Genomic DNA, 15,365 nt, shown 5'->3' on the forward strand with positions numbered 1-15,365 from the left:
ATCCTTGCAGGGAGACAGACCACTCCCAAAGGTGATTAAACTTGCTTTACTATAAGTTACTTTACTTACTTTATTGAGCATTTTATATTCCTGAAATTAGAATATGAAAGCTCCCTTCCCTGTCTGCTGTTCATCTCACTTATTTTCAGATATAATCCTTGAGAGGAAAGACAGTTTCTTCAATAGTGTACACAGCATAAACAAAATACTTGATTGTGCAAGCAAGTTCTGATGAGCTCAAAACCTGCTGGCCAAACTGAGTATATTCTCAGTGCTAATGAGGCTAGAAGTGGTGAGGTAGGTGCTATGTATTTCCTCTGGTTTAATTTCCAAATAAGTCCACTTCTGTGACAAAGGTGTGAAAACACAGAATTTGGATGTTACCAATAGGCTGGTAGAAAGGAATTGTTCTTTGCCTAGCAGGACATGCTGTGGAACAGATCAGAGAGCAAAGGAGAAATCAGAAGATGACAAAAAAGACAGCATTTGCCCTTTGTTGTTTCTTTTCTATTTTTTTTTTTTTTTACCCCTGCAATAGTCCACCTCCCAGTCCTAGCAATAACCTTTGCATACATCCTAGCAGATTACATAGACTGAGGGATGTAATTTCATCTTTTTGGTTCTTGTAGAAACTTCCTGGCTTGTAGATAACCTACATGAGAAAATAAACTCTTACCATTTTAAAGCATTTAATTATTTTCTTTTTACAACAACACAAAAATTGTATTTTGAAATACTAACACTTTAAGAATCATCATGGTCTAATGAATAAATTTTCAGGTATTTACCTGCAGTATGTTTAACTCAAAAAAAGATGGGGTGTATTTTATCATGGCAATTCCCCTTTTACTAATTCAGCACACAGCTGTGGGCACATAGTAGCTGCACTTAGGCCATGTTTTCATATTTAACCTTTTTTCCTTAATCAATTGCAAGCAAGAATGAAAAACTTTCTTTAGAAACAGTTTTTAGTACTTAATCCTCCTTGCACCATTTGGAGCTGCCTTCGTCTTCAGACTCTCAGCTGCTAACCTTTGGAGTGGTGCTTTCTTCAGGGACCTTTTACTTCATGCTTCCCTTCAGGGAACTGCTGGCTTCCTGCTGACTAAGCCTGTCTCAACTTTTCTCCTTACCTGCTTTTGCTGTTGTCTTCATGGTCATTTGTGTGTCCTCCCAAGCTCCTTCCCAGTTCCAAAACCACAGCTGTTGGAATTGAAGTTCATTTAGGGTTTTCAGAAAAGCACCGTATGGTAGCGGTCTCTTAAATGGCCTCCGATAGGAACAGTTTTTGCTTCTCGTGGTGTTTTTTGCGATAGTAAATCAGGTTATCAAGAGCAGATAGTTCTGTGTCTCACACAGAACTGAATAAGCTGTAAGGCCCTAACAAATGCTGATCACTCTGATAAGACAACTAAATTTAGAGATTCCTTGTGTGGACTTTAGCACACCATTTCAAAAGCACGCAAGCACAGTTCTGCTGATTACAGCACAGCATCAGCCAGCACAGCTTTCTTAACACCAAGGAGCTTTCTGTTTTCAAGTGTGAGACAGAAGCTTTGTTTTCCTTCTACCTTTAAGTGAGAAGATGATCCTTCTTTCAGCCATTAGTTCTGCTTAGCATTTGGAAAAAAGGAATGAATTATTTCTGCTTCTTAACTTCTCATACTATGAGGCACAGAGTTACTGAATTTCTTGTGGACTTTTCAGAAGGTGGTGTTGAAATGAAGAGTCATCAGTTGCACCCTGAAGACAGTTGTAGGCAGTCTTTGAATGCTCTAAGCAAATGTTTTATAGCAATGGGCTAAGATAGTTGCAGTAATGAAAATGTACTGTAAATTCTGGGTATGAATACCTGCCACTGCATCTAAGCAAGTAACTTAACTCATTAAATAGTTTCTTTTGGAACACTGGACATGCTTTATTTCATTTTTTCACAATTTATTTAAACATCTCACATATACAAAATACATTTTCTTTCTTTTTTTTTTTGAGAAATGATGAATTTTTTTTTTACCCATTGTAGAAGATGGAAATGAGATTTGAAAGCAGGAGCACCTGATTTTGGAGGAAGAGGACAAAGATGAGGAAAAATGATCCACATGCTTAAGCTGCGGGTGAGACAGGACATTCTAAGTTTTGAGACAGACTTCAAAGAAACAAAGAAGTGATACTTTAAATGCTACTAGCACCATCAAAGTTCAAGTATTGGAAAGATACTCTGTAATAATGCAATTAGCACCACTGTATTTTGAGTGGAACTGAAAGTACCTCAGATCATATAGAGAAGTACCTACAAAAGATGTGGATCACACTTGATTTAGTGTATGAGGTAGTTTAAACCTTTGGAAGTTGTGGTTTTAAACTTCCTCTGTGGAAGATATTCAAAGGCCACAAGTGGTGCAAACTTTCATGATTTTTTATTTTGGTTTTTTTTCTTTACAAAGGTTGACATTTCCCAAAGCAAGGTGTTAAATCTTGAAAGACTTCCAAGTCCTTTTGGGGCTGAATTAAATTTCATTGCACAATGCTCCAATCAATTCTTCTCCTTCTCTTTCGCCCAGAGTTTAAGCAAGTAGATGAACAGAAGAAATGGAAGGAGTCAGCTTTCATTATAAAAAGAAATGACAAGAGAATAATTTGGGAGAGGCTTTAAGTTAATTTTAGTTCGTTCATTTGAAACAGACTGGGCCAATGTCCAAACCGAATTCTTGGTCAGCGCCGCCAATATCCAAAGGTGCAATGTCAAGGATGGGCAAGCGAGATGGCTTATTTGTTCTGTATTCAATGATTGTTTTGCCCCATTCATTGTTCTTTCTCTGCAAGAGAAGATTCATAACAATTGTTATTGCATTGTTCATAGTACTGAGAATTGTTTCACCTGAATGGATACTTTCTGGGAGATTTTCATATTAATTTTGCTGCCATTGTTTGCAAATCAGATACCCATATCCAACTATTTAGGTCTCATACAGAGAGGATATTTACTTTAATATTCTGAAGTCATATGCGTGATGCTCTACATAAACTACTATATTATTCACACTGATGTTAAATCATTAGAGAACTCTGCCTGAGATTTTCAGGACTTCTACAGCCTGTGCACTATTTTCTCATCAGTCTTCAGCTTACACAGATTTTGGGTCTGGTCCATCTGAAAAGCATTTACTTTCTTGCCACACTGCATAGTACAAGGTAGGATTTGTTTGTATCCCAGTCCTTCCCACTTGTTAATGATCTGGCATAGTTAGTTTTGTAGGCTATTTATCTTCACTGGGTAAAATTTTGCTGGTCTGGCTGATAATCCAATTCTGAATCAAAGCACAGCTCTGTCCCTAATCACATGCTTAAGCATGGGCAATTATTGTGCCCATGGTTCCTGCATTACTTACGGAGCAGCCATCCACAAGAACGCTGAAAGTGAATCTGCTGTTGCCTTCAGCTCGAAGTTCGACGTCGTTGGATCCTTGCAGTATAACAGCCTTTTTAAGGTTGCCAGTTTCCTCATCCATGTAGGCAATGCTGTTCTTGCAGTGGTAAGTGATGTTCTGGGAGGCATGGTTGGCCAGCAGACGCATGAAGGCAAGTTGGGTGGCCATATCCTTTGAGGTCACTCCTTCATCATTGTATTCAAACTGAAAAACAGAAAGAAACACAGTCATTTGTACAGCTGGGGAAAGGTGGATGTTTGCAATGGAAGTATGTGATATTTACTCTAGAAACATTACAAAAAAACCCCTTGTAAGTCTGCAATCACTTGTCTGTTGCAACTCCAGAGCCAAAGAGCATCAAATATAACTAGTAGGTGGTGAGTTGAAACCAGACATGGGAGGATGTAGTTAAATTGTAGGACTCTGTTCCAAGATAATATTAGCAGTTTATGTGGATTCAAAGACAAGATCAGACAAGTTCATGGAAGAGAAATCTATTGTTTCCATAGATACACAGAAATACCTGTCTCAAGAAAACCCTGATTTTTTTTTTTTTTTGAGTCTAATAGAATACCTTCTGTGGATATTACAAATGTTTACTTCATTCTTCTATTATTTTACAGCATCTACTTTCAGCCACTGTAACAAACGGGACCCAAGACTGATCACAGTGGGTCAGAACAGTCTAATGTTCCTCATATTAAAGATCCTGGGCACTGCAATTTCATCATAATTTAAGACTTATGTAATTAGATCTCCTTAGCTGTACAAAAGTGATACATTTGCAAACGGCTCATACAGCGTTTAATATGCAAGTAGACATTTTTTTACTTACACTGGCAATTCTGAATGTTACAGTGGCATACACTCAGAATCTGTGATGTGTAATACAAGTACCTTTCCAGGAACAGTGTCATATGTAAAAAAATCTCAATTAAAAGAATAAGCAAAGATGGGTTTTGTACTTTTTTCAGACAGTTTCTGAACTGTCTTTATTCTAATGTACCATATTTCAGTTCAGGCATCCCTTAGCAATAGCCATTAGTCAAGCTGAATTGATCATTTGCAGATACCAAGAAAAATTGGAATAATACTGAGAAATCCTTTTAGCAAATTGTGATCCAAACCAGAACTGAAGCTCTATTCCCTTGAGATAAAAAGATAGTTCCCTTTTTCATAGTAACCCTCTAAGAGAGTTTAATTTATGCGCTTGCTTGCTGAGAGTCAGTGAATTGGGAATTATTCACGGAGCAGTGTAGGAATCATCCTCTCATACATCACTTACCTGGCTGCCACCATTGATAGTTTCACCAAACCATACGTGCTTCTTGTCCTTGGGATTCTTGTTGATGTACCAGTTCTTAGTGGGAATATGATCAGGGTTAGCATGGATGCAAGTCTCACCAGTGGCAAAGTCACAGTATGCTCTAATGGCATCTGCAGAGCAGCCTTGGTTAGGATCAATCCAGTAGAAGCCTGCCATTGAAGAAAGAAATGTGAACAATAGTTCTCTCAGCCTAACATTTGCATTCAGTTTATATTCATTTGTTTGATATAGAAACTCAGAGAGAAGTCATAAGTATCACAACTAGATACAATATTAAAGTGATAACTGGGATAAATATATATATTAGATTGTTAATGCATAAGAAACTGTATTTGAAAGATAGGGTTAAATATTTTCCTCTTACTTTGAAAAATTACTGCCATAATCATGCTATAAAGAGCTTTTCAGAATGTCCTTGTATCTATTTTCAGTGGAGGCAGAGAGAACTTCACTGATCATTTAGTATTTTCACTGGGTGGCCAAGGATACCATTCATCAAAGACAGCTAATAAGCTGAAAGCACTCCCTAAGTCAGAAGGGGCAAGTATCTGGCACTAACGTACCGCTGCTCCATTCTGGGTGGCTAAGTCTTAGGTCACGGCAGGTGCGAGCTGGGTTCTTTCTGGAGCCTTCTGGGGTCAGCAGGGTCTCAATTTGGTTGTTCAATGTCTTCAGAGTGGCATCAACTTCATAATCCTTGGGTCTGAGAGAAGGCTGATCAGCCCGGTAGTATTCTGCATCGTAGCCAACTTCATATCCACCACCATTGGGACCAGGGGGACCAGGGGGACCAGGAGGACCAGGAGGACCCTAAAGTTTTTCAAAAGCAAAAGACAAGAAATATTCTATTAGACATATGGTTCTCTCAATTAAATGTTTCCACACATGCAAAGGGCTAGTTAACTCCTAAGCACCCTCAGCTCTAATCTGAGGCAGCACATGTGGAGTTGCCCTGTGGTGACTACTATGGGCTCAAGCAGTAGAAAATGCATCTTCTTTGTGTATTTACTGCTTGGCCATAAGGCACAAACAAGGACTTCAGGTTTAGGGCGATCAGGGAAGTGTTTAACGTTAAGTAACAACAGACATTTGGAAGTAGTTTCTTTTTTTAATAAATAACACCACATCTTTTCCTAAATTGCTAGGCTTTTGAAGTGCTTTTCTTGTAATTCTGACATAAATGTGTTAAATGAACAAAAAATAAGTTATACTCACAGCAGGTCCTTGGCTACCATGAGAGCCACGCACACCAGCAGGGCCAATAGGTCCAGGGAGACCATTGCGACCATCTTTACCAGGAGGACCAGAAGGACCAGGTGGACCCTAAAAGGAAACTCAGTTTAATGACAGTAGGAAACACTACAAATAGTGATTAATAGAAATGGAAGTGCACATATATATTGCACAGAAGGAATGGGAGAGTTATTTGAATATGCTTTTAAATTCACATACCCTTGGGCCAGCAGGGCCATTGTTACCAGGAGGACCTTGATCACCATGTTGGCCCTATTGAGAAAGATACATGCATAGTCATTAAAAACATGCAGTGGCACACATCTGTATTCGCACGATTAAGAGGGAGCTATAGTCAGCATGTGTATTTGGGCTCAGAGAATAGGAGTCTAGTGATAATGGCATTTATTAGTGGAGCTGGGGTATAAAATGCCTGTTTTGGGGAGGAAGGAGAGACAGCAGAAAGAAGTATTTAAGAGGATAACCTATGAAAGTCTCTGTATTGTTTCTTCAGATTTTCAGAGAAGGCTTTAAAATAAAAGTCAGAACTCCTAAAGGGGATACTAGAATTTAAAGGAAAAAAAAAAATCTACACATTACTTCTGATTCTCTGATATGAAGGCTTTACAATTCATAGCCAAAAGAAAAAATAATATTTTTTAAAAAGCAGAGCTTTTTGAACTCTGTGCTAGACAAGTGCAGTTGAGTTTCAGGGCAGCTAATGGTACTCATAGTTCTAAATCCAACTATCAATGGCAATAGCAAAATTTGCCATTTCATGTGAAGAGCTTTGAGTGTTAAAAGAGAATCTTATGGCCTTTGAAAGATGGTGCAGGGAAGAGTAAGTGGTATCAGCCTGCTGGGTTGTGCATATGTAATTCCACACCAGGGTGACCTTATTTCCCTTTTTTGCTCTTTATATGAAAAATCCTGAAAATCATTTACTTACAGCAAGACCAGGAAGACCCTGCAATCCATTGTGTCCCTTCAAGCCAGGCAGACCTCTATGCCCCTTATCACCAGGTTCACCTTTCTCACCACGCGGACCTTGTGGGCCCTAGGAAGAGATATAAGTATCAGAGGAATAAAATAGAAGGCTTCAAGTATATACTACTGTCAAAGCAAGAATTAAGTGTGAGCATTCTACACTATGCCATAGGTTGCCCCTGATATATATATATATACACATTCTGTTAACACACCTGGGAAGAGTGTCAATCCCAAAAGCTTCAAGATCAGTCCCACAGGAGCGAGTACTGATTCAGATTCTAGATCTGTATTTACAGCTCCTTAAGTACTACTTTTTGGGCCCATATCTTGAGCAGTCATGAGTCCTTATTAATAAAACATGTTTTCTCACATCAATGTGGTAATATATTTAGAGATCAGACTTACAGCAAGACCTCTTGGACCAAAAGCACCAGCAGGACCGACAGCACCAACAGGACCCTGAAATGGGAATAGAAAATGCATGTCACTGCTGTATATTATACCTAATAAAGCTTCCATGCTCAATACATCCAAAGTAATTATCCATGTACTGTAGAGATTTGGTGTATAATGTATATGTATGATGGACAAATGTTAGTCCTGTGTCAATCAAAAGATTAAGGTGTCATCAACTTACAGGGTCACCACGGTTTCCAGGCTTTCCAGAAGGACCAACTTGGCCATGAGGACCAGGGGCACCCACAGCACCACTGGGACCAGGGTTACCAGGACCACCACGCTCACCCTGGGAACAAAGGATTGCAAAAGGAAAGACAGTGAGTTACTACTGACTTACATATATGAGAATATTTATTCCATGATTATGAAATAAAAGAAAAGAACAAGTTACCTTGAAACCAGGAGCTCCATCACGGCCTGGAGGACCATCGTTTCCAGGATTGCCCTGTTAAAATACCATGAAAAAAATATTAAATTCCATCAGCCTTCGTCTCACACAGAACTGTGAGTCAGTCTAATTGCTCCCAATGAGAGTAAGGCATTGAGATGGAACAGCATAAATCCTGAAGATAACAAACTCTTCCTTATAGATGCAACTCTCAAATCCCTTAAATATATTCATGTTCTCAGAAAAATAAGATGATCAAATATTTTAGGTTTTATGACTTCAGCCTAGAAGAAAATTATTGGGTTTTGCTGTATTTCTCTAAATGAAAAGCTTAAAACAATAGTGGTCTTCATCTAGCTTGCACTCTTGTGAAACTGAGACCTACTTTTTAGAGGAAAAATGTCAGTGGCGAGAAAAGGACCTAAACAGTAGACACAGCTAAATTACTTTGTTGTGGTACTTCACAAGCTTAAATGGCTTCCTTTGTGAATGTTAATTTAACTTCAACTGTTTCACCAAGTACACTAGAAAACCTTTTCCTTCAGAAAATTCCAACTGAACAGAAAGTTTATTTCTTTTTAATTACCATCCTGTGATCTCTTTGAAATCCTGTAAGTCTCAGGACTTGCAGGAGACCTGTATTAACAGTGTTAACAGGTTATCAAATAAGCTTCCCTGATAAGGCTCAGAGAAAGCTTTATAAACTTATCTTAACAGGAGACAAGACAACATGTAGAGCCACTGTATGGATACCCTCCAAGGTGAACTACTAACTTGGATGGTTAAATTGAATGGGTAAGTTTATTTGCTGCTCTGTGAAGAGTTGGGAGCAGGGCCCTATCCTCCAAGTAATCCCCCATGAAGCAGGCATTAGAGGGAGCATTTTGTTCCACTCCAGTGTTCCCACATTTCCCCTTCTGCACAGGACTCAGGTCCTCCCTCTGCTGTGTTTTAACCTGCATTGATCTCTGCAGTTCAGCGGTAGCTGCCACACAGGCCAGAGTTCGTTCCCTCATGTTTTTAGCCTAGAAACATACTTTACATTTTGTGGCAAGGGAATGGACATTGAGAAACATTATGTAGCTCAGTCACAACATTACAGTGTATCTGTTTTGTTAGCACTCCAAAACAGTGACCATAAGTCCAGTAACTGATTTCCAACATTTTGTGTAATGTGATTCATATGCCTTTTGAGTGGGCCTTAAGTTAAAAAATGCTTTTTCTTTAATACCATGATTCACTAGATACCTCAAGTAAAAGTGTCTGCAATTTTTATACTTCCCTGAAAGATATGCATATTACATCTAACGATGTTTAAGAAAATTTGATGATAACAAGCTTTCCTGATATAATCTCTATAGCCAAACCCTTATCCCCTGGGATGTACTATTTTCCCCAGTTCCAACAATGAAGTAATTTGTTCTCCACTCCATCTTTCTTGGCAATTAAGTAAAAAGTCAAAAGATTCTGACAGTGACTCCAGGAGGCATTTCAGATACAACTTGTGCTGTGAAGAATCTGCCACCTAGCTGGGGATGGGGAGGGCAATCCATGTCTATTAGAATCCTGCTGTAATTTTCCCTGAAGACACCAGAAGGTACAAGTTTGCTAAGCAGAACAGTCTCCAGTTGCATCCATTTTTTTCTGTGTATTTGTTTTTAGCTCAGAATAAAAAGAAAGGCAATCCTGAAGAGGAAATAAGACATAACTTACATCACGACCAGCTTCACCAGGAGCACCATTTGGACCAGGAGAACCCACAGGACCAGAGGGACCACGAGCACCAGGAGGACCAGAAACACCCAGGGGCCCAGGTTCACCCTAATACAGAACAGTGGTAACAAAATGTGGCATTATAATACAACACAAACCATTCTTACTGAACTTTTGGCCTTTGTCTAAGAGAAAGATTTCTCTGCAATTGATTCTGGAAGTGAGAAAGAACCAGGACATAAGAAACATATCTAACTATACCAAATATTATCTTAATTCTATATTTTTTCTACCTCTTCTATCAGAAACCTCTCATACCATTCAAAAATACACTCCCCTGCAGACAGTCTTGTTTGTCTACAGCAAGAAATAATTTCCTCACTGCTCTAAGTCTGTTAGGTTCATACCCTCTGTTTGCAGCAGCAGAATCTAGATCTCCTTTTACCCGGCTTCCCATAAGAGGAGACCTCAACTTTTTCTTTACACATATCTGTTTAAAGCAGTTAATTAATATACTCACTGTTGCTCCAGAGATGCCTGGAAGACCACGTTCTCCCCGAGACCCAGGCAGACCAAGGATACCAGGAGCACCAAGAATACCCTGAGGACCTGGGCTACCAGGAGGACCCTATGACATGAAGAGAATATTATTTACATTAACAGAGAAAAATAAATTTTATGGACCTCCACATTTCTTATTTGTTTTGCTCTATAATAGTACCAACTACTTTCCAAGGATATCTGTGTCAGTGGTAGTTCCTGCATGGAAGAAGTTGCAACCAAGCCATAAGACTTTAAAACTAAAGGTCTGTAAGAATGTAATGCCAGTTATACTCCCCTCACAATTGATTTCCAGTGAAAATGCTGTTTCTGGACATTATACACATGCTTCTTCCTTTCCCATTCAGTAACAGTGGGTGATGCATGAAAACTGGAGTATTCAGTAAGAGAAGACAACTATGTCAGAGGATTCCACAGCAGAGACTGATGATGAAACAGCCTTAGAAGATATCTAGGTGGTATCTGACATCTCAAATCAACCTGTAGAGGTCTCTGCTGACCATTTGAAAGGTAAAGTTTGTTTAGTTAAGTGACTTTTCCGTTTCCTTGAAATTTGAGCATATATAGAGCTAAACTTGACATAAGTATTCAACCTGACAGATTACCCTAAATTATTATCTTAATTTCGTCAGGCCTACTAGTTCAATTGCTTTTCATTATTGAAATTAAATTAGAATATAAAAATTAGAAAATTTATTGCTTTTTACTGGGCATTAAAGGGAAAATTTTCAATTATCATGTATAAAATTTTAACATACATGTGTGACAATGACACTGAAGATTTCATTCTTAGCTGCAACTTCTGCAAATCACAGAAGAAATTTGTATAATTTTTTATTGAGAAACACTATAGTGCTAATTCATACAAGTGCATACTTCCTTAAGACAGAAATGTGTCTGGCTTTAGAAAAGCTAAGCTTGCACATCCAGAATTATTAAAGACACTCAAAATTAATTAATGTATTTGCATAATTCTAAGACAACCTTAGGCCAGATAACTTTAACCTTGTGATCCCCACAAATTATAGAGTTTCTGATGCAGAAATGAATTGAGATTGTTCTAAATGGATGTTCACATGTTCCTCTTTTCCATCCATGGTGCTCAATTTCAGAGCAGGAGACTCTGCTTTCCTTTCTCAGACTAAGTAGCAACTTTTTCTGTAGTTAGCCTTGTTGTTTGCATTTGAGCTACTTGCAGAGAAAGATGCAACTCATCACAAGAAAAAAAAAAAGAGATAAAAACCTGATGCAGAGATCAGGTTCACTTTTTATGGCATGTTTGTCAAACATGTCTATAACAATTTCTTGAGTCTCAGTGGAACTTCTACCTAAAAGTTTTGCTAAGTTTGCTAATAAAAAAGCCCATCACAAATATCAAAAGTATCTTAGAAGCCATAACATTTACATGAAGAGAAACATTTTTAGGGAGATGCAATACTCAATAACTTACAGCAGCACCAGCCTCTCCAGATGGACCTTTCTCACCAGCAAAACCAGGTGGGCCAGCAATACCTTGTTCACCAGTACGGCCAACTGGACCAACATCACCACGTAAACCTCTAGCACCATCTTTGCCAGCTGGGCCAGGAGGACCAGGTGGACCACTGATGCCCTAGGATTGAGTATGAATAGGATACCATTACAATATAGACCCATTAACAGGAAAACAGAGGTAAATTTCATTTTATGTCCATGCACAAAAATTGTGCTTTGCAATATACAGGTTATCAGCTGCTCTGAAGCAACTTCTGTTGCTGTTGTTAGAAGCAGATAGCTGGAATCAGTAGAATTACTGAACTGAGATTTTTTTTTTTCCTCAGTGCAGGTGAAAGTGGCAAAATTTGGCGAGGAAGATATTGATTTGGCTCTGGAGACATTAACTGCAACTATAAAATCTATGAGAAAAAAACCTCTTCAGATTCAACAGGATTATTTGCTTTGGATACTGAGATTTACAATAATTTAAGTGTAGGATATCTAAGGAAAAAAAAAGTGCTTTTTGGTAAATGTTGGAATCACCTTTAAAAAGAAAAGCTACAAATGTCATTTTGAAATAAGAATTCTTGGCTGAAAAATGAAGAAGCAGGGATTCACATTTGTAAACACAAGCAGAAGTTGCTCTGCTTGAGGCAGGGGCTGGAACTGCAGATACTATAGACAGTGTGGATACAAGATAAACTTAACATTTTTCTTTCAAATAGGATATGACCTTCTTGTTTAACTCAAAATCAAAGACTGTGCAGTTACTCATGGTGAACTAAAGCAAAATAAACCCAGATCTATCGAAATGGTTAGGCACCTCAAGATGCAGAGGGATGCTCAATGGATTGTAAAATAATCCACAAATTAAACGCGTAACTCCCACACTGGGAGGTTAAACAGTTGAGACTTTTTCTTATCTCATCCAGTCCTATAAGGATCTAAGGTGATTACAATGCAGTTAGAATTTGTGTCAATGTAACGAAAATGAGGATTATCCCTAACCAACACAATGTCTGGGTTATCTCCTATTAGAACTTCTTTGTTAGCTACTTACAGCAGGGCCAGGAGGACCAACTCTTCCAGCAGCACCAGGGAAACCAGTCATGCCCTAAAAATAAAAGTGAAGAGGAAGATTTGATTTAAAGGAAACAATGACTTCATGAAAAGCAACAATGTCAGTGCCAAAAGCCTAAGGACTTACAGGAGGACCAGCATCACCACGAGGGCCAGCAGGACCAGCAGCACCAGCGGGACCCTATGTACAAAGGATTGAAGAAAACAGATGAATCAAGCAAAGACTGTTAATGTTCCCTATTTAGAATAAGGGCTTAGTCTCACCCTCATGGAAGTTAAGGGCCATTTTGCTTTTTACTTTAACAGGAGGAGGACTGGGCCCAAAACCACAGTTCCTGTCCTGATAGTGGGGTAGTAAATTTTCAGAAGCATTTTAAATCAGCATTGTAAGGACAGAGAAGAGTTGCATGAGGCATTTACGATTCAAATGAATTTGCCTTGCAAATGTTATGTGCATCTAAGCAAATCTGGAAGTCAAAATGTGAAAGACATAGTAAGGCAAAGAACAGCAAGTCCTCTGTTTGCACTGTATGACTATACAGTCATACAGCCATGTAGTGCAAGGGCTTGGTATTGCTCTATTAGAGTCATACAGTAAGAACCCATGTTATCCTGCAACACTTTACAGTATCTGAAATACCAGGGCCTGACTTTCTGCATCATTTCAACCAGTTCCCCAATAATGGGCTGCATGCATGTGAAGCAGTATATACCTTTGGGCTATAAAGGTGTTAGCACATGAAAAGCCTGTGTGTAAGTGGGTGCACAGACAAATTTGCACGTATGCTTCTGGATGACTGGGTCTGAAAATCAGACTGTGACAGCACATCCTGTCTTTGAGAGGAAGACATCAATATCCTCAGCTCAGAACTTACCCACAATCACCCCCTGAATGGTCCAAGATAGACTGATTTTGCTGATCTTCAGGGCAAGTTGAAAATTTTTTTTTTTTTCTCTTCATTTCAGTTCCAGACTTATGATCTGAGCCCACATAAATAGATTGACAAAGTTTATATAATGTGTGAAAATCAGTATGGTGACTTTCCTTGCAGCTTAGTTTGAAGGTTTTGTTTGGTTTTTTTTTTAATTACCTTTTAAAAATTCAAGGCCTTCAGGTTAGCGTATTGCTTGCATAGCACAGTTAAGAACTATGCATTTTACAAAGACACAGTTCACTTACTGGTGGTCCAGAAGCACCAATTGGGCCAATAGCACCTGTCGGTCCACTTTCACCCTTAGGTCCTTTAGGCCCACGCTCGCCTTTAGCACCAGGCTGACCAGCTGCACCCTGTAGTCAGAAAAACACACAGAACAAGGAGTTAGGAGGGCATGCAAAGGGAGCAGATGAATGGCATGGCATCAAGAAGAGGAAAGTGCAAGCAATACTCACAGGAGGTCCAGCAAATCCACTAGGACCTACGGGACCAGGCTCACCGCGCTCACCCTAAAGAGAGGACAAAGAGAGGACTGGTTGGAATGGGCATTTTCCTGAACATCATGTCTTTGACTCATGAATGGTTGTAGGGATTGCTACTTACAGGGATACCACGGGCACCAGCAGGACCAGCAGGACCAGCAGGACCTCCTTCACCCTAAAACAGATGGCAGAAAACATTATGACACCGTGGGGGAATGCCTCACTGCAGTCAGAACAGGGGTGACCTTGTGGTACAGATGCATACAGTGAGTCTCCCCGTGTCTCCAATGAAAAGGGTGTTACTAAAAATGCTTCTGTTTTAACCCACCCCGTATTCATAATTTCTAATGATATTCAGACAGGATAAAGAATCATTCTGAGCTTAATGTGTAGTTGTTCATCGCCATATCAAAACCTCTTCTCACAGTGAGGAGGATTGTGGAGATTAATCTCAACTAGGAAGAATTCAGAGAAAGCCTAAATCAGAATCTTCTCCCCATGTAACTCACTGCTATATAGATGTGCATCCCTTCCCTGCCCTTTTAGGAAAAGGTTTGAGGTGCTACAGCAAACTTTACTAAATAGTTCCTCAGTCCCAATAACCCTTGCCTCCCAAATTTGAAAAGCTTGCCGAGTTTGTGCATACTAGAAAGATGGAATCGGTTTTTATGGAACTCCTAATTTTTCCTCCTCATTCATACCTGGTAATCTGTATAAACAATCAAAACATTTGTCATTCAAAAAGTAGACTTACCCGATCACCAGCACCACCAGCAGGGCCAGGAGCACCAATAGCACCAGGGAGACCCTATAAGTCAAGAGACAGGACACCATTTCTAACACAATGTAAGCAGGAGTGACTGCTTTTAATATTTTTTTTCTGTTTCCTTATGGAAACAAGTGTGTGACTTTCTTCCAGCTGTTTTCACTATAAAGAGCACATAATTTTATAAAATAATCTATGCTGTCATTTTCCTTTCCAAGTATGAATTCTAGACCATGCAGCCAAAATCTCAAATTCATGATAATTTTGTCTGGTTTTGCATGCTGCCTTTAAAATTAAGTGTTTGGGCTGAGCCCAAGAAGTTAAAGAGGATAATGTCACACTGAACAGCTGTCTGAAATACCAGGTTCTCTGCTGACATCATTTCTCTGCTTTTGTGCATGAGAAGTGATCACTTTTCTCTCTCCCCCCACATTCAAACATCCATGGACAAGGGGCAACAAAATCATATTGATTTGTATCAAAAGTGAGCGGATATAAGAGGAAATGCAGTACAGTAGAAAATATAA

At 39.1% G+C, this 15,365-nt stretch overlaps 1 protein-coding gene across 1 annotated transcript in view; it reads right to left on the reverse strand.

The window, feature by feature from the left end:
* Nucleotides 1-1,897: 1,897 nt before the first annotated feature.
* Nucleotides 1,898-15,365, reverse strand: part of COL1A2 (collagen type I alpha 2 chain) — a 40,079-nt gene continuing 26,611 nt past the window's right edge. Inside the window, exons 34-52 of the mRNA XM_026843207.1 lie at nucleotides 14,827-14,880; nucleotides 14,194-14,247; nucleotides 14,046-14,099; nucleotides 13,836-13,943; nucleotides 12,783-12,836; nucleotides 12,636-12,689; nucleotides 11,550-11,711; nucleotides 10,059-10,166; nucleotides 9,539-9,646; nucleotides 7,829-7,882; nucleotides 7,616-7,723; nucleotides 7,384-7,437; nucleotides 6,938-7,045; nucleotides 6,208-6,261; nucleotides 5,971-6,078; nucleotides 5,319-5,565; nucleotides 4,714-4,904; nucleotides 3,390-3,632; nucleotides 1,898-2,816 (exon numbers count right to left, since the gene is read on the reverse strand). Coding sequence (XP_026699008.1) covers nucleotides 2,670-2,816; nucleotides 3,390-3,632; nucleotides 4,714-4,904; nucleotides 5,319-5,565; nucleotides 5,971-6,078; nucleotides 6,208-6,261; nucleotides 6,938-7,045; nucleotides 7,384-7,437; nucleotides 7,616-7,723; nucleotides 7,829-7,882; nucleotides 9,539-9,646; nucleotides 10,059-10,166; nucleotides 11,550-11,711; nucleotides 12,636-12,689; nucleotides 12,783-12,836; nucleotides 13,836-13,943; nucleotides 14,046-14,099; nucleotides 14,194-14,247; nucleotides 14,827-14,880 — 2,070 coding nt within the window. The 3' untranslated portion in view covers nucleotides 1,898-2,669. The remainder of the gene's footprint in view (nucleotides 2,817-3,389; nucleotides 3,633-4,713; nucleotides 4,905-5,318; nucleotides 5,566-5,970; nucleotides 6,079-6,207; nucleotides 6,262-6,937; nucleotides 7,046-7,383; nucleotides 7,438-7,615; nucleotides 7,724-7,828; nucleotides 7,883-9,538; nucleotides 9,647-10,058; nucleotides 10,167-11,549; nucleotides 11,712-12,635; nucleotides 12,690-12,782; nucleotides 12,837-13,835; nucleotides 13,944-14,045; nucleotides 14,100-14,193; nucleotides 14,248-14,826; nucleotides 14,881-15,365) is intronic.

Source organism: Athene cunicularia (genome assembly GCF_003259725.1).
Source record: "Athene cunicularia isolate RWA chromosome 2 unlocalized genomic scaffold, athCun1 chr2_part1, whole genome shotgun sequence".
Lineage (NCBI taxonomy): Eukaryota > Metazoa > Chordata > Aves > Strigiformes > Strigidae > Athene > Athene cunicularia.